General features: G+C 33.5%; 1 protein-coding gene across 4 annotated transcripts in view; it reads right to left on the bottom strand.

The window, feature by feature from the left end:
* SYCP1 (synaptonemal complex protein 1) overlaps positions 1–20,100 on the bottom strand; it is a 125,454-nt gene that overhangs the window by 54,578 nt on the left and 50,776 nt on the right. For all 4 annotated transcript variants that reach the window (XR_748928.2, XM_010371950.1, XM_010371951.1 and 1 more), the window contains exons 17-23: positions 12,444–12,548; positions 11,248–11,351; positions 9,723–9,840; positions 8,835–8,905; positions 7,744–7,825; positions 5,026–5,088; positions 4,803–4,865 (exon numbers count right to left, since the gene is read on the bottom strand). Coding sequence is in view for 3 of the 4 variants with exons in the window: in XM_010371950.1 (XP_010370252.1) it covers positions 4,803–4,865; positions 5,026–5,088; positions 7,744–7,825; positions 8,835–8,905; positions 9,723–9,840; positions 11,248–11,351; positions 12,444–12,548 (606 nt within the window). In the remaining variant the exon portion in view is untranslated. The remainder of the gene's footprint in view (positions 1–4,802; positions 4,866–5,025; positions 5,089–7,743; positions 7,826–8,834; positions 8,906–9,722; positions 9,841–11,247; positions 11,352–12,443; positions 12,549–20,100) is intronic.

Genomic DNA, 20,100 nt, shown 5'->3' with positions numbered 1-20,100 from the left:
CTTGAGGCTAGGAGTTTGAGACCAGTCTGGCCAACATAATGAAATCCCGTCTCTACTAAAAATAGAAAAATTAGCCGGCGTGGAGGCGCACGCCTGTAATCCCAATTACTTAGGAAGTTGAGGCAGGGGAGTTGCTTGAACTCAGGAGGTAGAGGTTGCAGTGAGCCGAGATCACAGTTACTGCACTCCAGTGTGGGTGACAGAGGCAGACTCCGTCTCAAAAACAAAAATGGAAGAAAACTTCCCAAATTGACAAACTCCTGGTGACACTGATAGAGAAAAAAAAAAGAAGGAACAAATAACCAACATCAGATTAAAAACAGGATATTACTGTTTTTAACAGTAAAGACTACAGACAATTCTGAAACTGTAGAAAATGTAGATGAACTGGATGAAGCCCAGAAAAATATTATCAAACTTGAAGAAATAGAACAACTAAGTTATACTGTAACGATGATTAAGTTGTTTCAGAAATTAAAAGCCTTGGCATAAAGAGAACTCTAGGCCCGGTAGCTTTCATGGATGACTTCAACTTCAATGAGACATAATTTACATGTAATAAAATGCAAGGTTTTAAGTGTAAGTTTAATAAGCTTTGACAAATTGTTTTTAAAACCATGTAATGGCAATACCAATCAAGACATAATTTCCATAATCCCAGAAAGTTCCCTCATATCCCTTAACAAACTAATAGTACCCTACTGAGGCAACCATCGTTCTGTCTCCATAAATTGGTTTTGTCGATTCGAAAACTTCATTTAAATGAAATCATGCCAAACACACTCTCTTGTATATAGGTTATTCATTCAGCATATTACAAGATTCATCCATGTTCCTGTGAGTATCAGTAGGTCTTTTTTACTTCTGGGTAGTATTATATTGTATGAATATACCAAATTTGTTTATCCAGTCTCTTCTTAATGAACATTTTATGTGTTTCCATTTTTTATCATTGTGGATAAAGCTACCACGAATATTCTTGTACAAGATTTTTAGTGGACATGTTTCCATTTATTTTAAGTAAATATCTAGGAAAATAATTGTTGGATCACACAGTAGATGCATGTGTAGTTTTAGCAGAAACCATCAAAACATTTTCCATACTGTATGGAATACTGTATGTAGAGGCCACCTTTAGTCTACCCATTCTTCTGTCAATGGACACATGGGTTGCTTCCAACTTTTGGCTATTGTGAATAATGTTGCTATGAACGTAGGTGAACACATATCTCTTTGAGACTATGCTTTCAATTCTTTTAGGTATATATCCAGAAGTGAAATGAGAGGATCGTATAGTTATTCTAATTTTATTTTTTTGAGGAGCCACAAAATTGTTCTCCACATTGACTGTACCATCTGACATTCCCATCGTCAGTGCTCGAGAGTTCTAATTTCCCCACAACCTCATTAACATGTTATTTTCTATTACTTCATTAGTATCCATTCTAATGGATATGAGGTAACATCTCATGAGATTTTGATTCGCAATGATTAGTGATATTAAGCATATTTTCATTTTTATGTGCTTATTGACCATTTGTGTATCTTTGGAGAAATATCTATTCAAGTCCTTTGCCCATATTTTTTTTCCAGGCCAAGATGAATTTATTGACGAATTCTACAAAGCTATTGAGGAAAAAATAATACCAATTCTAAACAAATGGTTCCAAAATATTGAAGAGGAGGGTATAGTTTCCACTCATTCTTTTTTTTTTTCCTTTATCAAATGTATTTATTTACTTATTTATTTATTTTCAATTTATTTTTTTAATTATACTTTAAATTCTAGGGTACATGTGCACAACGTGCAGGTTTGTTACACACATATACACGTGCCATGTTGGTGTGCTGCACCCATCAACTCATCATTTACATTAGGTATATCTCCTAATGCTATCCCTCCCACCTTTCCCCACCCCACAACAGGCCCCGATGTGTGATGTTCCCCACTCTGTGTCCAAGTGTTCTCATTGTTCAATTCGCACCTATGAGTGAGAACATGAAGTGTTTGGTTTTCTGTCCTTGCAATAGTTTGCTGAGAATGATGGTTTCCAGCTTCATCCATGTCCCTACAAAGGACATGAACTCATCCTTTTTTATGGCTGCATAGTATTCCATGGTGTATATGTGCCACCTTTTCTTAATCCAGTCTATTGACTTTTTTGCTATTGTTATGGACTAGATATTTGTATTCCCCCAAAATTCATATGTTGAAATCCTACCTCCAATGTGATAGTATTAGAAGGTAGGGCCTGTGGGAAGTGATTAGATCATAGGGGTGGAGGCTTCATTAATGGGATTAGTGTCCTTATAAAAAGGATCCCAGAGAGCTCTCTTGCCCCTTCTGCCATTTGAGGACACAATGAGAAGTTGGCTGTTTATGAACCAGGAATCAGGGTCCCACCAGACACTGAATCTGCCAGTGCCTTGATTTTTGAATTCCCAGTCTCCAGTACTGTAAGAAATAAATGTTCATTGTTTATATGCCTCCCAGTCTATGGTACTTTGTTATAGAAACCTAAACTAAGACAGCTATACTTCTTTGCATTATTTTGTAGTGGTTGCTCTAAGGAGGATAGTATATATCACTAACTTATCAAACTCTAAGTGTTAATATTGTAACTATTTCATATGCAATGTAAAAATGTTACAACAAAACAGTTATATTTACTCCCCTGTCCTTTGTGTTATGGAAGTCACATCGATTATAAACTCTATAATAGCAATTTGTTTTCCTTTAAGCAGCCATATATACCCTTTTAAAATTAAAAGAAAAATATGTTGCCTTTTAAATTCATCTCAGTATTTACCATTTCCAGTGCTTTTCACTTCTTCTATTGATCAAAGTTTCCATCTAATGCCATTTTTCTTCAGCTTGAAGAAATTCCTTTAGTATTGCTTAGGGTACAGCTTTTGATGTCATGTTGTCTTCATTTTATAAAGATTTTTGCTGCATACAGAATTCTTGGTTGATGGTTTATTTTTGTTAGCATTTTATAAATGTCATTCCTTTGTCATCTGACCTTCACTGTCCTGATACAAGGTCAGTCATCATCTATGTCATTGTTGCGCAATGTGACTTTTTTTTGGTCTGCTTTTAAAAGTTTCTTTTTATCTTTGGTTTTAGCACTTTGACTAAGATATGACTGCCTGCATATGGTTTTGTGTCTATCTTGCTTTGGATTTGCTGATGGCCATGGATTTGCGAGTTTAAGTGTGATAAATTTTTGAGAAATTTCTCAATTAATTTTATTTGCCAAGGTCAGGCACAGTCACTCATACCTATAATTCTAGCAATTTGGGAGGCTGAGGCAGGTGGATCACTTGAGCCGAGGAGTTCGAGATCAGCCTGGGAAATATGGCAAAACCCCATCGCTACCAAAAATACAAAAATTAGCTGGATGTGATGGCATACACCTGTAGTCCTAGCTTCTCAGGAGGCTAGGGTAGGAGGATCACCTGAGTCCAGGAGGTCGAGGCTGTGGTGAGCTGTGATTGCTCCACTGCATACTCTAGCCTGGGTGACAGGGTGAAACTCTGTCTCAAAAGGGAAAATTTTATTTGCCCTATTCTCTTTCTCTTCTTACTTGGGGATTTCAATTACACACTTAAAAACACTTGTTATTGTTCTACAGGCCACTGAGGCACTATTCTTCTCTTTTAAAAAATCTTCTTCTGTGTACCTCTGACTAGATAATTACTACTTATCCAGCTTCCAGTTTACTGATACTTGATTCATTTGTCTTCCATCTACTATTAGGACCATTTGGTTTTGGCTTTGGTTTTGGTTTTGGTTTTTAAAGACATTTTACTTTTCAGTTCTAGAACTTCCATTTGATTATTTTCAGTTTCCATTTCTTCACTGACATTCCCCATTTGATCTTTCGTTATGACCATATTTTCCTTTCTGTCTTTGAAGATGTTTATAATAGCTGCATAAAAGACTTTATCTGCTAATTCTAACATCTGGATTATTTTGGTGTTATTTTTTATTGACTGATTTTTATACTATTGATTAACATTTGTGTTGTCTTCTGTTTGGGGCTAATACAAAGAATGCTGCTATAAATATTTTTGTACCTTTCTCCTTACTCTACCTAAGAGTAGAAGAGCTGAATTATAAGATATATGAATCTGTTATGTTTATATAGAATGTCAACAGTTTATGAAAATCCTTACTTGACTTAATTTTTAATCACATTTACATATTTTTAATTTCAAATACCATTAAAGGAAGGTATAAGATTTTTATGTTTCCTCCCAAAAAGCACATAATTAACACAATGAGAACTGCTGTTTTCCATTCATAATTCAAAAACTATTTATTGAATACTTACTGTCAGTCATTGTTCAAAGACATAGGAATAAGGTTACAAAATATGGCTCTAATATTAGGAGCTTATACTGTAAGGCTTTAATTTGTTTTATACAAGTAAATGGTTCTCAATCCCCTTCTGCAGCAGGATAATCACACACAGAGCTTTTTAACATGTAGATTCCAAGAATCCATTCTACTTACTCAATTTCACTTTTTAATATGGAGGTAGGGAATATGACCACACACAAAGAGCTCATGCATGCACATATATTCTTAAGCTGCTTGAATCCAAGCTTAAGAAGATATGTGCATGCTAAATCACAGATGTGTACTCTATTACAACTAAAAGAATTGATCTCCCCTATTTAAAAAGATAACAACCTTTCAACTTTTCAATTTATACTGTATAAACAAGTGGAATAAAATATCTAAATTCTCATCTATCTATTAATATTTAAAAAACAAAACTAAAGATGCCAAATACCTTTATCTCATAAACATTCAGTTGCTTGCTTTCTGCTGTACCTTTCTTTTTCAAGGCCTTATTCTGTTAAAAGTAAAAATAATTATATTTAGTACTAAAGTTATTCAAACTTACCTTGCCACTGACTTAGACTCAAATTACTAAAGGAAGAGAAAGCATTATTCTCTAAAACTGCGATGAAAATATCAGTTTGATTTTGAGAATATTTATAAAAAATACATACCTCCTGCTGAAGTTCTTCAATATACTTGTTTTTATTTTCAACTTGTTTCCTTAAATTGTTACACTAGAAAATTTTGAGAAATTATAGCTATTTTATTCAGTATTCCAGTCAAAACAGGCAATTTCAGACTAATAAAAATATTGCATAAAGTACTGATAAATGTCACTTCAAAATCATGGTAATTCCATTAATATAAAAATTATACTAAAATCACAAATTTTAATAAAGATCATCTAAATACAAATGTAATCATAGCTCACTGCAACTTCCAATTCCTGGGTTCAAGTGATCCTCTCACTCCGGCCTCCCAAAGTGCTGGGATTACAGGTGTGAGCCACTATACTCAGCCTCAGTATCCCTTTTTTTAAAAAAACGCATCTTTGCATGTGAAGTGATGAATATGTTAACTAGCATGATTTAATCATTTCACAATGTATACATACATCAAAACATCATTTTGTATACCATAAATATATATAATTTTTCTCAGTTAAAAAATCATTTTTATGTTACTGCTTATATGTCAACATTCACCATTCTTATCTTTGCAATGTTTAATTCTGAACTTTGCAACAATCCAATGAGATAGAAAGGATATAGGTATTATCTCCATTTGAGAGATGAGGAAACTGAGGCTCAGTAGGTAAAATATATATAAAATAAAAAATGTTGGAACTAAGGTAGCAGATTGAGGGAAGAAAAGTGTAATGAAATTCAATGTCACACAAAATATCTGGGAAGTATTTACAACCTGGATTCTTTCTGGGAAACTGTTTTAACAGGTAAGTTGGAATCGAAATATGGGAAACTGAAATTGCTAAAAATTTGTCATGCATTTCATTTTTTTCCTTAAATCGTCACTAATATTTTCTATATTCGCAATATAAATTGTGTTTTAAATTCTTAATGGAGGATCTTATTTTACATTAAAAATTAAATTCATGTTTTTCTCCATGAACAAACAATAGGCTTAATGATCTGCAGTGGCCTCTGATACAAATTTTAAAGTAGTGAATTATATACCAAGTATTTAGCATATTAAGTTCATTTTTTTCAGGCTGAATTTAACTAATAAATATGAACTAAAAGAAAAATAGCTTTTCAGGGAGGAGAATGTGGTATAGTTTAAAGAATGTAGAAGACCAGCTCTAGTACTTCTTTCTTAGTCATGTAACCTTTTGAAGGTTTTTATCCTTTGGAGGTCTGATTTCCCACTTTGAGTGAAATAACACATAGAAAGAACCTAGAACGTGCTTGGTCTATTGTAAGCCCTTTAAAATGGTACCTTATCTCATCCTTGAACTGTTCCAATAGTTTTACAGCTCTCAAAAGTGTAAATATAATTTCAACAATCCTCATGTCAAAATTCTTCAATGGCCTCAAACTCCTAAATGCAGCTTAAGTGGCCTTAAATGATCCACCCTCATCTTTCCCCACCTTCATCTCTCCATGCTTACCTCTCCCTACCCTCATCTTTCCTCACTCTGCCCTGTACCACCACTGCCTTAAACTCCATCTTTTAGTTACAATGAATTTTTTGTACTTAAATATGCCATGCTCTGATCCTTTCAGACTTACACATACAATGTTTATGTTTTTTTAACTTAGAATATTATCCTCCCTGCTATACTTGTGTCCACCACCTGTCCTCCACTAATTCCTATTAATCTAAAGCTTCACACTGAATGTGACTTCTTTCAGGAAGCATGCCCTAACTTAAGTTTGAATTAGATGTCCTTTCTATAGACTCTAATAGTATCCAAATAGAGGACCTATGTTGTGGTCTGGCCAACACCCTTTCCTGCAAGAATTCCTCTACTATAAAATTCACAGTAGTCCTGCTCAGCTCATGTAATTTGATGGGGGCTAACTCTATCTCTATGAGTGGACATGCAGCTCAGGCTTAGCCAGGTTACTCTATCCCCTAGCCACAATGATTGACTCAGGAATAAGTATGAATTGAACTAGGCCAGAGTCTTCTCCAAGATTTTTTTAGAATTTTGAAGATGACTTTTAACAGCTTTCCAACTGATTCCAATGCCTTTCATCTCTCCCCATTCCATTCGCAAATATTAAACGGTGTCACCTCCTCAATAAAAAACTTTAATTAGATCACTACTATCTACCAAATAAATGAAATCCAAATATAACACCCAGAACAGTGCCTGACACATAGTAGGTGGTCAATATTTGTTGAATGAGTGAAAAAAACACAATCAAAGACCTAATAATCTAGATCGATCTTTCTACTTCGGCACAATTTTCTTCCATTCTGTATAATATATACTATAATCATGTCACATATCTTGTACTATTCCATTTTCATGACACTCTTCCCTAAAAACCTTATTATCTTAATTTGATATCATATTCACCAAAGCATGACACAAAATTATTACACAATTTGTCATCCATATATTTTATATTACTGAAGTATGAGCCTTTTGTTTAGCCTAAAAGATGTTAGTCTACATTAAATATTGAACATATGTTAAAAGAAAATCAGAATTATGCCACTATTTCTTCTAGATATAGATAACAGATTAGTAGTAAAATAATCCAACTTTTCCTAAATATTTAAGGTTGATGGCTGATGACAGTCTCTAGATTACTATTATTTTTACAACAGTATACTTCCCTTTATTTTAGTTTAGACATGTGGTGTTGCTTTTACGATTTGAAATTTTGTGATACAATCCATTATTAAATACAACATACATTTTCTTCACTCTTGTCCAATTTACATTTAACTTCATCTCTTTTCTGTTTTAGCTCTTCTCTCACATATTTCAGTTCATTTCTAAAAGAAAATGGAAGAGTGACATTATAATAAAAATTATTAGAGCTCAAATAACTCAAAATAAAGAAGTCTTAAAGACCACATTCTTTAACCAAATGTAAAAAGCCAAAACTGAATACTTCAGAATATAAGTACAAACAAGAGGCCGGGTGTGGTGGCTCACACGTGTAATCCCAGCACTTTGGGAGGCCGAGACGGGTGGATCACAAGGTCAGGAGATCAAGACCATCCTGGCTAACACGGTGAAACCCCGTCTCTACTAAAAAATATAAAAAGCTAGCCAGGCGAGGTGGCGGGCGCCTGTAGTTCCAGCTACTTGGGAGGCTGAGGCAGGAGAATGACGTAAACCCGGGAGGCGGAGCTTGCAGTGAGCCGAGATCGCACCACTGCACTCCAGCCTGGGCGACAGAGCAAGACTCGGTCTCAAAAAAAAAAAAAAAAAAGTGAAAAACTAAAAAACATAAATATCCAAAAGTAAAAATGACAAAAATAATGTCATTACATCCACCTGAATGACTGGTAGATGGACATAAAATAGATGACTGTGAAAAAACATAAAAACATTAATAATGCTAAAAATAATATTAAATGGAAAAACCACATATAAAATTATGTGTGTATGGTTATAAGCAATAACCAAATACATTCTTTAAAATAGAGTGGGTATAAATACTCCAGTATTATAATCATTCATATGATTAGAAGTAATTTTTAAGATTTCTATATTTTATGAAATGTGATTAATATATTTTCTTAAATATTAAAGAATGAGAAGGTTTATGATGTTTTAAAATTTCTGTCTAATCTCACTAGCTTTTAACACTAAGCACAAAGTAGACATTATTATAATTTTATTTTAAGCAGGATTCCACAACAGTGATTTATGTCTAATTTTTACTTTATACAATATTCAACATCAGTCCAATTTAAATTAATGATAACAAGTTAATAGAAAAGAAATATCAAAATATTTTGCCAGACCAAAAAAAGGCCAATTTGTTAGTCTTGCCTTAACTGGGTTTCTGTTTCTTCCAGATTTTCTATTTGTTTCAACATCCTTTCTTCTTGCTTTTTGTTATTCTAAAGAAATAACGTTGTTTATATCAATTATTTTGTTTAAACAAAAATAAAATTAAACTACTATTTAAGACCTTTATCTGTCAGTATAAAATTTATTTAGTTATATATAAAGCAAAAAAAAATAGGCTTTTCAACTTGTATAGTTTCATACTACATTTTAAGCCTTACTTTAATTATTCTCCCAACAATCCCTATACAATAGTTAACAAAACAAGTCTCATTTGGTTTTCCAGTGTTACTTTAAGTCTGTATCCTTTATTCATATTGTCACTTCAAGTAATGTTTTCCATTCATTGTTACCTACTGAACTCATAATTCATCTTTTAAGACCAAAATCAATGCTATATTCTCTCAGAAGCCTTCTTTTTATCCAAAGCAGAAGTGATCCTGCAAACTCTGATAACACTTTGTCCCACTAACAACACATATGACACACTGTTTTGCTTAAGCTATGTGAGAAATTACTATTTTTATTAAGTCAAAAGTTCTTAAAGAGAAAGGGTGACATTTTATTCATCATTGTATCCTCCACAATCTTATATGACTTAATAAATACCTATTGACTAGATGGTTTTTAAAAATCCTGATGCCTAAAATTAGATTAACTTGTTCTAGGAGTCGCCTCCACACTAATCAGAGGGTAGCCTCTGTTACCCATTACCACCCTATAAGACCAATATGCATATTTTTCTTCTAAAACAAAGTTTTAGCTCTAAAGTAATCAGACTTTAAAGTTCAAAGGATCTTTCGAGGTCATCTATTCTAACCTACTAATTGGAAGAAAACTAAGTCGCCAGCACTTTCTTTTTCAACTCACATTAATATCTTCTTGCTGATTCTTGAGTTCTAGAGTCATATCACTTGTTTCCTGTGTGAGTTCTTTGTTTTCTAGTGAAAGCTTGTTGCAGTGTGAAGTTAATTCAGTATTCTTAAGCCTATTTTTTTTAAAAAAGGCATACCAAAATATTTACAAATGAAATGACATAATATGGAATTTAATTCAACATAATGATAGGGGAAAGGGATGATGGACGGGGGGAAAAACATGAAACAAAATTGACTATTGGTTTATAATTCCTGAAGCCGGGTGATAGGTTGATCATTACATTATTCCCTCTAATTTATATATTTTTGAAATTTTTCTTTACTAAATTTTCAAATGTCACACAATATATTTCCTTGCATGTTCCCTGTATGCTCATCCTTTCATACTTTCCACAAATTTTGAAAAGTACATTATTTTCTTCAATAATTTTTTCCTCTCCATTAGACTGTCCCTTAGAAGTTAATTCAAATTTCCTATAACTTGATTAAAGTAGTACATGAGGCATGAGCTGTGTTTAATTAAGATATTTTCATTAAAAAAAAAAACCTAAGTTTAACTTTTGTGCACAACACCTAATTTGCTCTTAAAAGATTTCAAATGTTCTACCTTGGAAGAGAGATTATTGTTGTATTGGTTACATCCAATATCAATTTTAAATGAAGGCAGAGGAGTATGTGGCTCTACGGAGTGATTTTAGGAGCATCTATTATCTATTTCTATTTAATGATACTGGAAATTCATCAAAGAGGAGATAAAGCGTTTCACTAAGCCATGAAAAGTTGAAAAGCAAATATACTAAGGATAACAAATGTACATTAAAATACAAATAACTAATCAGTCCATTCATTAAAAGGGACATTAGTTAATAGGTGAGTTTTACCTAGGGCCCTTAAAAAGGTACTATTGAAAAGGTACCAGAAATAGAAAATTAGATAAAAAGGAAAGGAGAGGATGCTGCATGAACTGTTTACTTTTCTTATTTAACCTAGTACTGAGAAGCCACCAAAAGGGGAAAATCATGCTCACCACCACTAGACTGGCTACTTGAATTTACTTTTCTCTGAGTAATAATACAATAATAATTTCCCCCGCATTCTCTCCAAATTAAACTTACTGAGTAGGTAAAATCATCCAATTCAATATTTTATTTGGATAATATAAGAAATAAATTTTTATTTTGACACTTTATCAACAAAAACCTATAAAATAATTTAGCAAAACAACCAAAACAACTAGTTAGAACTGAAAATGATTACTTTTATGAGGAACTAAATACCTCTAAGAAAAGGAGCACATTGATGTAAAGTGTTTCTAAGCTTTGCGGTGTACTCTTTTTCATGTCAGTGATATGTACTTTCCTTAGCAATGAAATTAGCACATTATTTAGATCCTTAAGAATAAAAATACAATTTCAAATACATTCAAATAAATATTAAATATAATTAAATTATTATTTATCACCAGAAAGCTTAGGAATTGAGTACATAAGCTATTCTTAGATAAATGGAAAACATACTTCTCATTTTCAAGCTCAGTTTTCAGATCTTTAACCTCTTTTGAATAATACTGTTCACTTGTGGTAATGGCAGTTAACTGTATTTCCAAATCATGTACTTCTTTCTGCAAAATAAACATATATAACTATGGCAAGTGTTTTTCCAATTTTCTCATTTAAAAGGTATATTCACTGAGTAATTAAATCATATATTTGGCAAAAATTGGGCAGGTTATGTCAAATATTTTAAATGAGTAAATTTAAAGTGAATAATCACTATAATCACTATAATTTTAAACCAATGAACAATGACATATTCAATGTAAGTAAATTCTATCTTGATATTGTAAAATTCAACCAGAAAAAGTTACATGTTATAAAATATTCTTATCACTCTGCCAAGTAATTAATTTCAATTAAAATTTTATATTATCAAGGAGAAATATATTAATTGATGAAATCAGGTAGTATCTTAAAAAACTAAAACATTATTACAAAAAGACAAGATGTAATTCTGTCATGGACTGGAAACATACTTTAAAATACAAATTCTAAAACTATAACATGAGCACTATAAAAAGTACTATAAACTAAGAACCTAACTTAATGAAGGCTAAATTTCAAATGTACCAATGACGAGTTGATGGGTGCAGCACACCAACATGGCATAAGTATACATATGTAACAAACCTGCACGTTATGCACATGTACCCTAGAACTTAAAGTATAATAAAAAAAAAAAAAAAAAAAAAAAAAGAAATGCAAAAAAAAAAAAAAAAAAAAAAGAAATACTTGGCTAGGCATGGTGGTGTGCCCCTATAATCCTAGCTACTTGAGGGGATGATCCAGGAAGCACAAGGTTCAAAGCTAGTGTGCAATTACTGTGCATTTGAATTAGCTACTTCACTCCAGCCTGGGCAACATAGCGAGACTCTGTCTCAAAAGAAAAAATACTCAAGACATCAAGAAATATAACTATTATAAACCACAGCATAATGCATCATATTGATCTTTTAAATGCTGATCTTTCTCACATTATAATGTGGAGGTTGTCTAGATGTGTTTTAAATCAATCATAAACACATTAATGTAATAACAAATGCTTTGAAAGGAATTTTGTGAAGAAATCTTTAACAAAACAAATACTTATACCATAATTCATAAATCTATATTCTATTAACAAAATATTTAAAATAAAAATGTTTCCTTAAACAAACCTCTCTGGCTTGGAGAAGACCAATTAGTTCTTGTTCTGTTCCTTTTAATTCTTCAGCAATCTTCTCAAATTGTTTGTTTTCATATAAAAGCTTTTCCTTTTCTCCCTATTTATAAATATTAACAAATCAGGAGTACCAAACCATACACATATTCAAAGTAATCAAACTGGCCAAATGGAGCTATGGAAAGATCTATGAGCTTCCCCCTGGCTAAAATTCTTTAAAAAGAGAAATTAGTCAATATTAAGTAAATTCAAAGACTAAACATGATGACAGACAATTCAATAGACACAGCCCCGGAACACAATAATTAATTCTTTAGTTACAGATGATTAATTTCTCATCATTCCTTCTACTATCCGACACAGCATATATTTATGAACTCACTTTTTACTTTGTCTTCCCAAGCACAACATCACAACAATTTTATAAAAGGCCTCACAATAAAAGGTCCTATATCATTAATTATAAAAACTACTAATTGTAGTTAAGGAGTTTGAATTTTATCTATAGACAGTGTGGAATCATCATAAATTTTACTGTAACAATATAACATCATCATATTTGTAATTTTAAAAGATAACACTAGCAACAGTGCACAAGAAAGCTTAAGTAGGGTGAACCTAAAAACAAGAAAGCCAGTAATGAGACTACTGTGCCAAAACAAATGCAAGAAGAAAAGTGTTTAAATTATGTCAAGGGCTGTGGAGACAGACTGATAACAATAACCATGGTTTCATGCTTTCGAATGACTTCTATATGAGCAGCCCTCACTAGATGCTTAAAATATATTTTCATTCTTTACACTACCCTATGGAAGTCAGATTTTTGTGTCTCAATTTGACAGAGCAAAAATAGAAGCAGTCTTTTAGCTTTTAGTATGTCACTATAATCTCATGCTCAAAGACCAACTCTCCCACTGAAAACTTCTATAAACTCTGGACAAAATACATAAATACATATAAATATATGTATGTGTGTGTGTGTGTGTGTGTGTGTAGATGGCAAGGGAGAAAGAGAGAGAAAGAAGGAAGGAGGGAGAGAGAGAGAGACAGAGAGATAACCTAAGGATTTTAACAAGTGAAAAAAGAAAAATTGGCTCAAGCCTGTAATCCCAGCACTTTGGGAGGCCGAGACGGGTGGATCACGAGGTCAGGAGATCGAGACCATCCTGGCTAACACGGTGAAACCCCGTCTCTACTAAAAAATACAAAATACTAGCCGGGCGAGGTGGCAGGCGCCTGTAGTCCCAGCTACTCGGGAGGCTGAGGCAGGAGAATGGCGTGAACCCGGGAGGCGGAGCTTGCAGTGAGCTGAGATCCGGCCACTGCACTCCAGCCCGGGCGACAGAGCGAGACTCCGTCTCAAAAAAAAAAAAAGAAAAGAAAAGAAAAGAAAAATTAACACAAGTGGCTGAAGAGGAGTGAGTTTGTCAGTTTGTGGTAGCTTTGTCCCAATGGTGAAACGTCACTGCTAAGCAGTGTGGTATAGGCAGCTTAAACTACAATAGAAATCCCACCATCTCGGCCGGGCACGGTGGCTCAAGCCTGTAATCCCAGCACTTTGGGAGGCCGAGACGGGCGGATCACGAGGTCAGGAGATCGAGACCATCCTGGCTAACACGGTGAAACCCCGTCTCTACTAAAAAATACAAAAAAACTAGCTGGGCGAGGTGGTGGGCGCCTGTAGTCCCAGCTACTCGGGAGGCTGAGGCAGGAGAATGGCGTGAACCCAGGAGGCGGAGCTTGCAGTGAGCTGAGATCCAGCCACTGCATTCCAGCCTGGGCGACAGAGCGAGACTCCGTCTCAAAAAAAAAAAAAAAGAAATCCCACCATCTCACTTGCTAGAGGAACCTGGTAGAACCAGGGAAAGGAGCCCTGGGAACCATGACCAGCTGTCGGAATATAAAGGAGAAATCATACAGAGCAAAGAACCACCGAAAGTAATCTCCTGATTCCATGTATGAATACTATACAAATTTAAAAACAACCCATGAAGCATACATTCATATACAGAGTCAAAAAAAGTACACCAAAGGCTTAGAGAATTAAGATTTGAAGCACCATTCATAGAAGGTGAGATAAAGTTTATTTCTTAATCTAGCAAGCTAATTGATAGATAAAACAAAAACATTTACATTATTCAGAAGAATATAATAGAACCTACATAATATAACCTTCACAATGTCCTGAATATAATCCAAAATTATTCAATATACAAAGAACTGGTAAAATGTCAACATTCTCAAGGGAAAAGGCAACAAATATATACTAACCCCAGTATAATCAAGATGTGAGAACTTTATCAGATGAGAACTTTAATGCAGCTAATTCAAGTATGCTCAGTCAGGTATAGGAAATACTCTTAAAATGAATAAAAAGATAGAACATCTAAGGAAAGAAATAGAAAATAAGCAAGATGGAAATTTTAAAACTGGTAAAAAAAAAGGTCATTGGACGCTCATAGGAGCACAATGGAGATTACAAGGAAAGAGATAGTAAATCTGACTATCAGAACAACAGAAATGATAGTCTGAAGAACAGAGAGGAAAAATATTGAAATAAAATGAATAGCACCTCAGGAACCCATGGAACAATATAAAAAGATCAAATCAATGTATAATTGTAATCTTAAAAGGAGAAGACAGCAAAAATAGGGCAGAAAAATATTTAAATGGCCAAAACTTCCCATATTTGAAGAAAGTTAAAAATTTACAGATTTATGAAGTGCAGTGAAACTCAAATATAATAATTCAACTTCCCTTACATACTGCTGAAAAATCAAAGTTAAGGAGAAAATCTTCAAAGTATGTGGGTCTCTCATTAGAAAACATGGAGGATCAAAGACAATAAGACATCATCTTTAAGGTGCTGAAAGAAACAAAACTGTCAACCCACAATCCTATACCTAAAAAATGAAATAAAATTCTTCCAGAATGAAGAGTAAATACATAATATATTCAAAAAGAAAAACTAAGAAAATTTGTCAGCAGCAAAACCGCACTACAAGAAATACTATGGGAAGTTCTTCAGGCTGAAGGAGAACAATATTAGAGGTAAATGTGGATCTTTAGGAAAAAATAAAGAATATCACAACTGATAAATATTGGAGTAAATATAAAAGATCATTTTTCCTCAAGTTATTTAAAAAAACATATGACTACTAAAGCAAAAATTATAGCTGTCTTATGAAGATGCAAATGCATGTAGGTGTAATATATATGACAACTCTGGCACAAAGGACAAAGTGGGAAAAGGACATAAATAGTCAAAAAGTTTCAACATTCAACATGAAGTGGTACAATATTAACTCATTATAGACAAGGTAATGGATACACATTGTAATCCCTAGAACAGCCACAAAAATAAATGTAGAGAAGTATAGATAAAATACCAGTAGATACATTAAAATGGAATACCAAAAAATATTCAAATAACCCAAAAGAAGGCAGAGAGTTTAAAAGAGGAACAAAATGAAAGGAGTAAACAGAAAACAACTTTTAAATAGTAAATCTAATCTAGCCATATCAACACTTAAACAGCAATTTTTAAAGGTATCTATGGCCTAAATTCTCCAATTAGTAGTGATTGTCGAAGTGCATAAAGAAGGAAGACCCAATTATATGCAGTCTATATATAAGCACATATGTACAAGTATAAAGTCAAATGTAGGTTAAAGATATACCATGCAAACAACAAGCATAAGAAACATGGAGTGGCTATAATAATATGTTAAAACAGACTTTAAAACAAAAAAGTATTATCAGAAATAGAGGGCATTTAATTATAATCAAACGGTCAATTCATCAAGAAGATACAGCAGTTATATATAAATGTGAAATTTATAGCAGAAGTTCAAAACACATGAAGCAATCACTGATAGAATTAAAGAGATAAACAAACAATTCCAAAATTGTACTAGTTTTAACACTCTTCTCTCAATAAATAATAGAATTAGACCCAAAAATTCAATTAAAAACATATATTTGTACAACACCATCAGCCAACTGAACCTAATTGACAATTATAGAACACTCTACCTAACAATAGCAGAATACATATTATTTTCAGTGCACATGGAACATTCACTAAGATATATCATATCCTGATACATAAAACAAACCTTAATAATTTTTTTAAAAGTATATTCTCTGACCGTAACAAAGTTAAACTAGGAAAGAATAACAAAAAATAACAGGAAATTCTCCAAATACATGGAAATTAAACAACAGACTTCTAAATGGGATCAAAGGAAAATCCTCAAGAGAAATTTTAAAATATTTTAATCTAAATGAGAATACAACATATAAAAATTTGTGAAATACAGTTGAAAAGGTGACTAGAGGAAATTTACAGTATGCAAATGCTTATAGAAAAGAAAGGTCTCAAAACAATCTAAACTTCCACCTTAGGAATCTAGAAAGAGAGCAAAATAAACTCAAAGCAGCAGAAGGAAGGAAATAATAAAGACATGAGCAGAAAACAATGAGATTGAAAACAGAAAAACAATAGAAAGAATCAATGAAATATAAACTAATTATTTGAAAAGATCTATAAAATTAAGAAACCTCTATCAAGACTAACAAAAAAGGGGCCAGGCACTGTGGCTCACACTTGTTCTTTGGGAGGTCAAGGCGGGTGCATCATTTGAGGTCAGGAGTTCAAGATCAGCCTGGCCAATATGGTGAAATCCCATCTCTACTAAAAATACAAAAAATTAGTACGGTGTGGTGGTGCATGCCTGTAATCCCAGCTACTCAGGAGGCTGAAGCAGGAGAATCACTTGAACCCAGGAGGTGTAGGCTGCAGTGAGCCTAGATCATGCCACTGCACTCCAACCTGGGTGACAGAACAAGACTCTATCTCCAAAAAAAAAAAAAAAAACAAGACAAAAAAGAGAAATGACACAACAACCAGTATCAGTAACAAAAAGAAGGTAATCCTATAGACCGTACAGATATTAAAAAGGATAACAGGAAAAACTACAAAAAATTCTATGTACAGAAATTTGACAACTTGGGTGAAATGAACTAATTCCTTTAAAACCAAAAACTACCAAAATCATTCAAGATTAAACAGGTAACCTGCATAGTTCTATAACAATAAAGAAAAATAAATCCATACTGAAGACCTTGCCAAAAAGAAATCTCCAGGCCCAAGTGGTTTCACTAGAGAATTCTACCAAACACTTAAAGAAGAAATTATAACAATTCTACACAATCTCTTCCAGAAAACAGAAAGAAACAAAAGCTTCTATGGAGCCTAAAACAACTCTATTTTGGAAGCTAATCTACCACGTTGGCTTCTACTTAACCCCTGTTCCAGAAAGGCCTCTAAGATTTCCAGTTTATCTATTGTTCCTTGTGTACAAGAAGGTACTTCCAGTAAATTCTGCACTTAGGGCATATTCCTAGTATTGCCTCTGAAGCACATGTGCCCCTCCTTTAAGGTATATAATCCTTGGGTCTGGAGGATAATGATGCAGGGGTTCATTATCTTGTCTTGCCCCCACTTGAGACACACATGGCTTCTATTTGTAAGTCCCTATTAAACTTTTCCAAGAAACTGGATTTGTAAGCTTCTTTCTTCAGCCTCTAAGCTTCTTTGAACTTTGGGATAGGTTTGCAAAGACCTGCCTCTGTGAAACAGCTTCTCAGTTCATTTTATAAAGCCAGCATTACTTTGTCTCCAAAACCAGACATAGAGAGCAAAACAAAAGATATCTATAGACCAATATCTCTTATGAACTCAAATATAAGAATCCTCAGCAAAATATTAACAAATAAAATTCAGTAATACAGAAAAAAGTATAATACTCAACACCAAATGGGGTTTATCCTGGAAATGCAAGGCTCATTCAATATTTGTAAATCAATGTCTATACCACATTAATGGTCTGAAGAAGAAAAACCACATGATCATATAAATTGACACAGAAAAAGCATTTGACACAATTCAACATCAATTCATAATAAAAACTTTCAGTGAACTAGAAATACAAGGGAACTTTCTACAAAAAACCTGCAAGTAACATCATAACTTAATGGTAAAACACTGAATGTTTTTCTCTTAAGATCAGGATATCAAAGATTTATAAGCTCACCACTGTTATTCAGCATACTGGAAGTCTGAGCCCAAGCAATAAGGCAAGAAAAAGAAATCAAATGCCTATTTGGTAGTTATTTAAAATACCTGCAAAAAGAGAAGTACTTAGGTATAAACCTAATATAACATTTACAGTACTGTATGCTGAAAACTGCAAAATGCTAATGAAATAAATTGTTATAAAGAATATCTATATAAATAGAAACAGGCACTATGTTCATGTACTCAACATACTAATGATGTCAGTTCAACCCAAATTAATCTATATATTTCACACAATTCCAACAACAATTTCAGCGAGTGTTTTTTAAGGTATAGAAAAGCTAATTCTAGGCTGGGTGTGGTGGCTCACGCCTGTAATCCCAGCACTTTGGGAGGCCGAGGCAGGTGGATCACGAGGTCAGGAGATCGAGACCATCCTGCCTAATACGGTGAAACCCCATCTCTACTACAAATACAAAAAATTAGCTGGGCGTGGTAGTGGGTGCCTGTAGTCCCAGCTGCTCGGGAGGCTGAGGCAGGAGAATGGCATGAACCCAGGAGGTGGAGCTTGCAGTGAGCTGAGATCACGCCACTACACTCCAGCCTGGGCAACACAGCGAGGCTCCATCTCAAAAAAAAAAAAAAAAGAAAAGAAAAAAAGAAAAGCTAATTCTAAAATTTATATGGAAATGTAAAGGAACTAGAATAGCTAAAACAATTTTGAAAATGAATAATAAAGTTGGAGGAATCACATTACCCAATTCTAAGACTTAGTATTAAATCTAAAGTAATCAAGACACTACAATATTGGCAAATGAATAGACAAATGCACCAAGACAATATATGAGAGCCCAGAAATGGACCCATGCAAACATGGCCAGTTGATTTTTTTAATAAATGTGCAAAAGCAATTCAATGGAGAAAGAAGAGTATTTTTAACAAGTGGTAATGTCATCCTACGTCACTTTTTCTTACTATTACTACCACCACCTCCCAGAGGAAGCCACCATCATCTCTCCTCTGGCTACTGTGATTGTCTGTCTACTCTTAACTGTTTTACCTGAATATACTTTTCTCCTTCAGGCCAAATGTGCTTTTTGAAATGCAAATCTGATCAAGTCACTCCCTGCTAAAATTATCTGGAGTGTCCCATTCCTCTTAGGATAAATACAAAATTCCTTTGATATGATTTACAAGGCCATGAATTGTAAGGCTCCTATCTAACTCTCCAGCAGCATCTTTCACTTCATCATGTATTCACCATACTCCCTCCCATGAAAAAAATTCTTAGCATGTTTCCTCTATCTGATATGCTGTATTTTTTTCTCCAGAATTCAGTTCAATCCTTACTTCTTCAAAAAAGCCTATTCTAATGGAACTACTTCAAATCCTTTTATCATAGGCCTCATCATACTATGAACTAATTCCTTAATGCCCTTGTCACCATTGTAATGTTACATTTCAATGAGTGACTGAATTTAAGTGTGACTATTTGATCACTGTCATTCCATGAAGGCAGTATATGCATTCATTTGCTCCCCACTGTATCCCCAGAGTTTTAGCATAAATA

This window comes from Rhinopithecus roxellana, chromosome 8, assembly GCF_007565055.1.
Source record: "Rhinopithecus roxellana isolate Shanxi Qingling chromosome 8, ASM756505v1, whole genome shotgun sequence".
Classification (NCBI taxonomy): domain Eukaryota; kingdom Metazoa; phylum Chordata; class Mammalia; order Primates; family Cercopithecidae; genus Rhinopithecus; species Rhinopithecus roxellana.
This window is presented reverse-complemented; position numbering and strand designations above follow the sequence as displayed.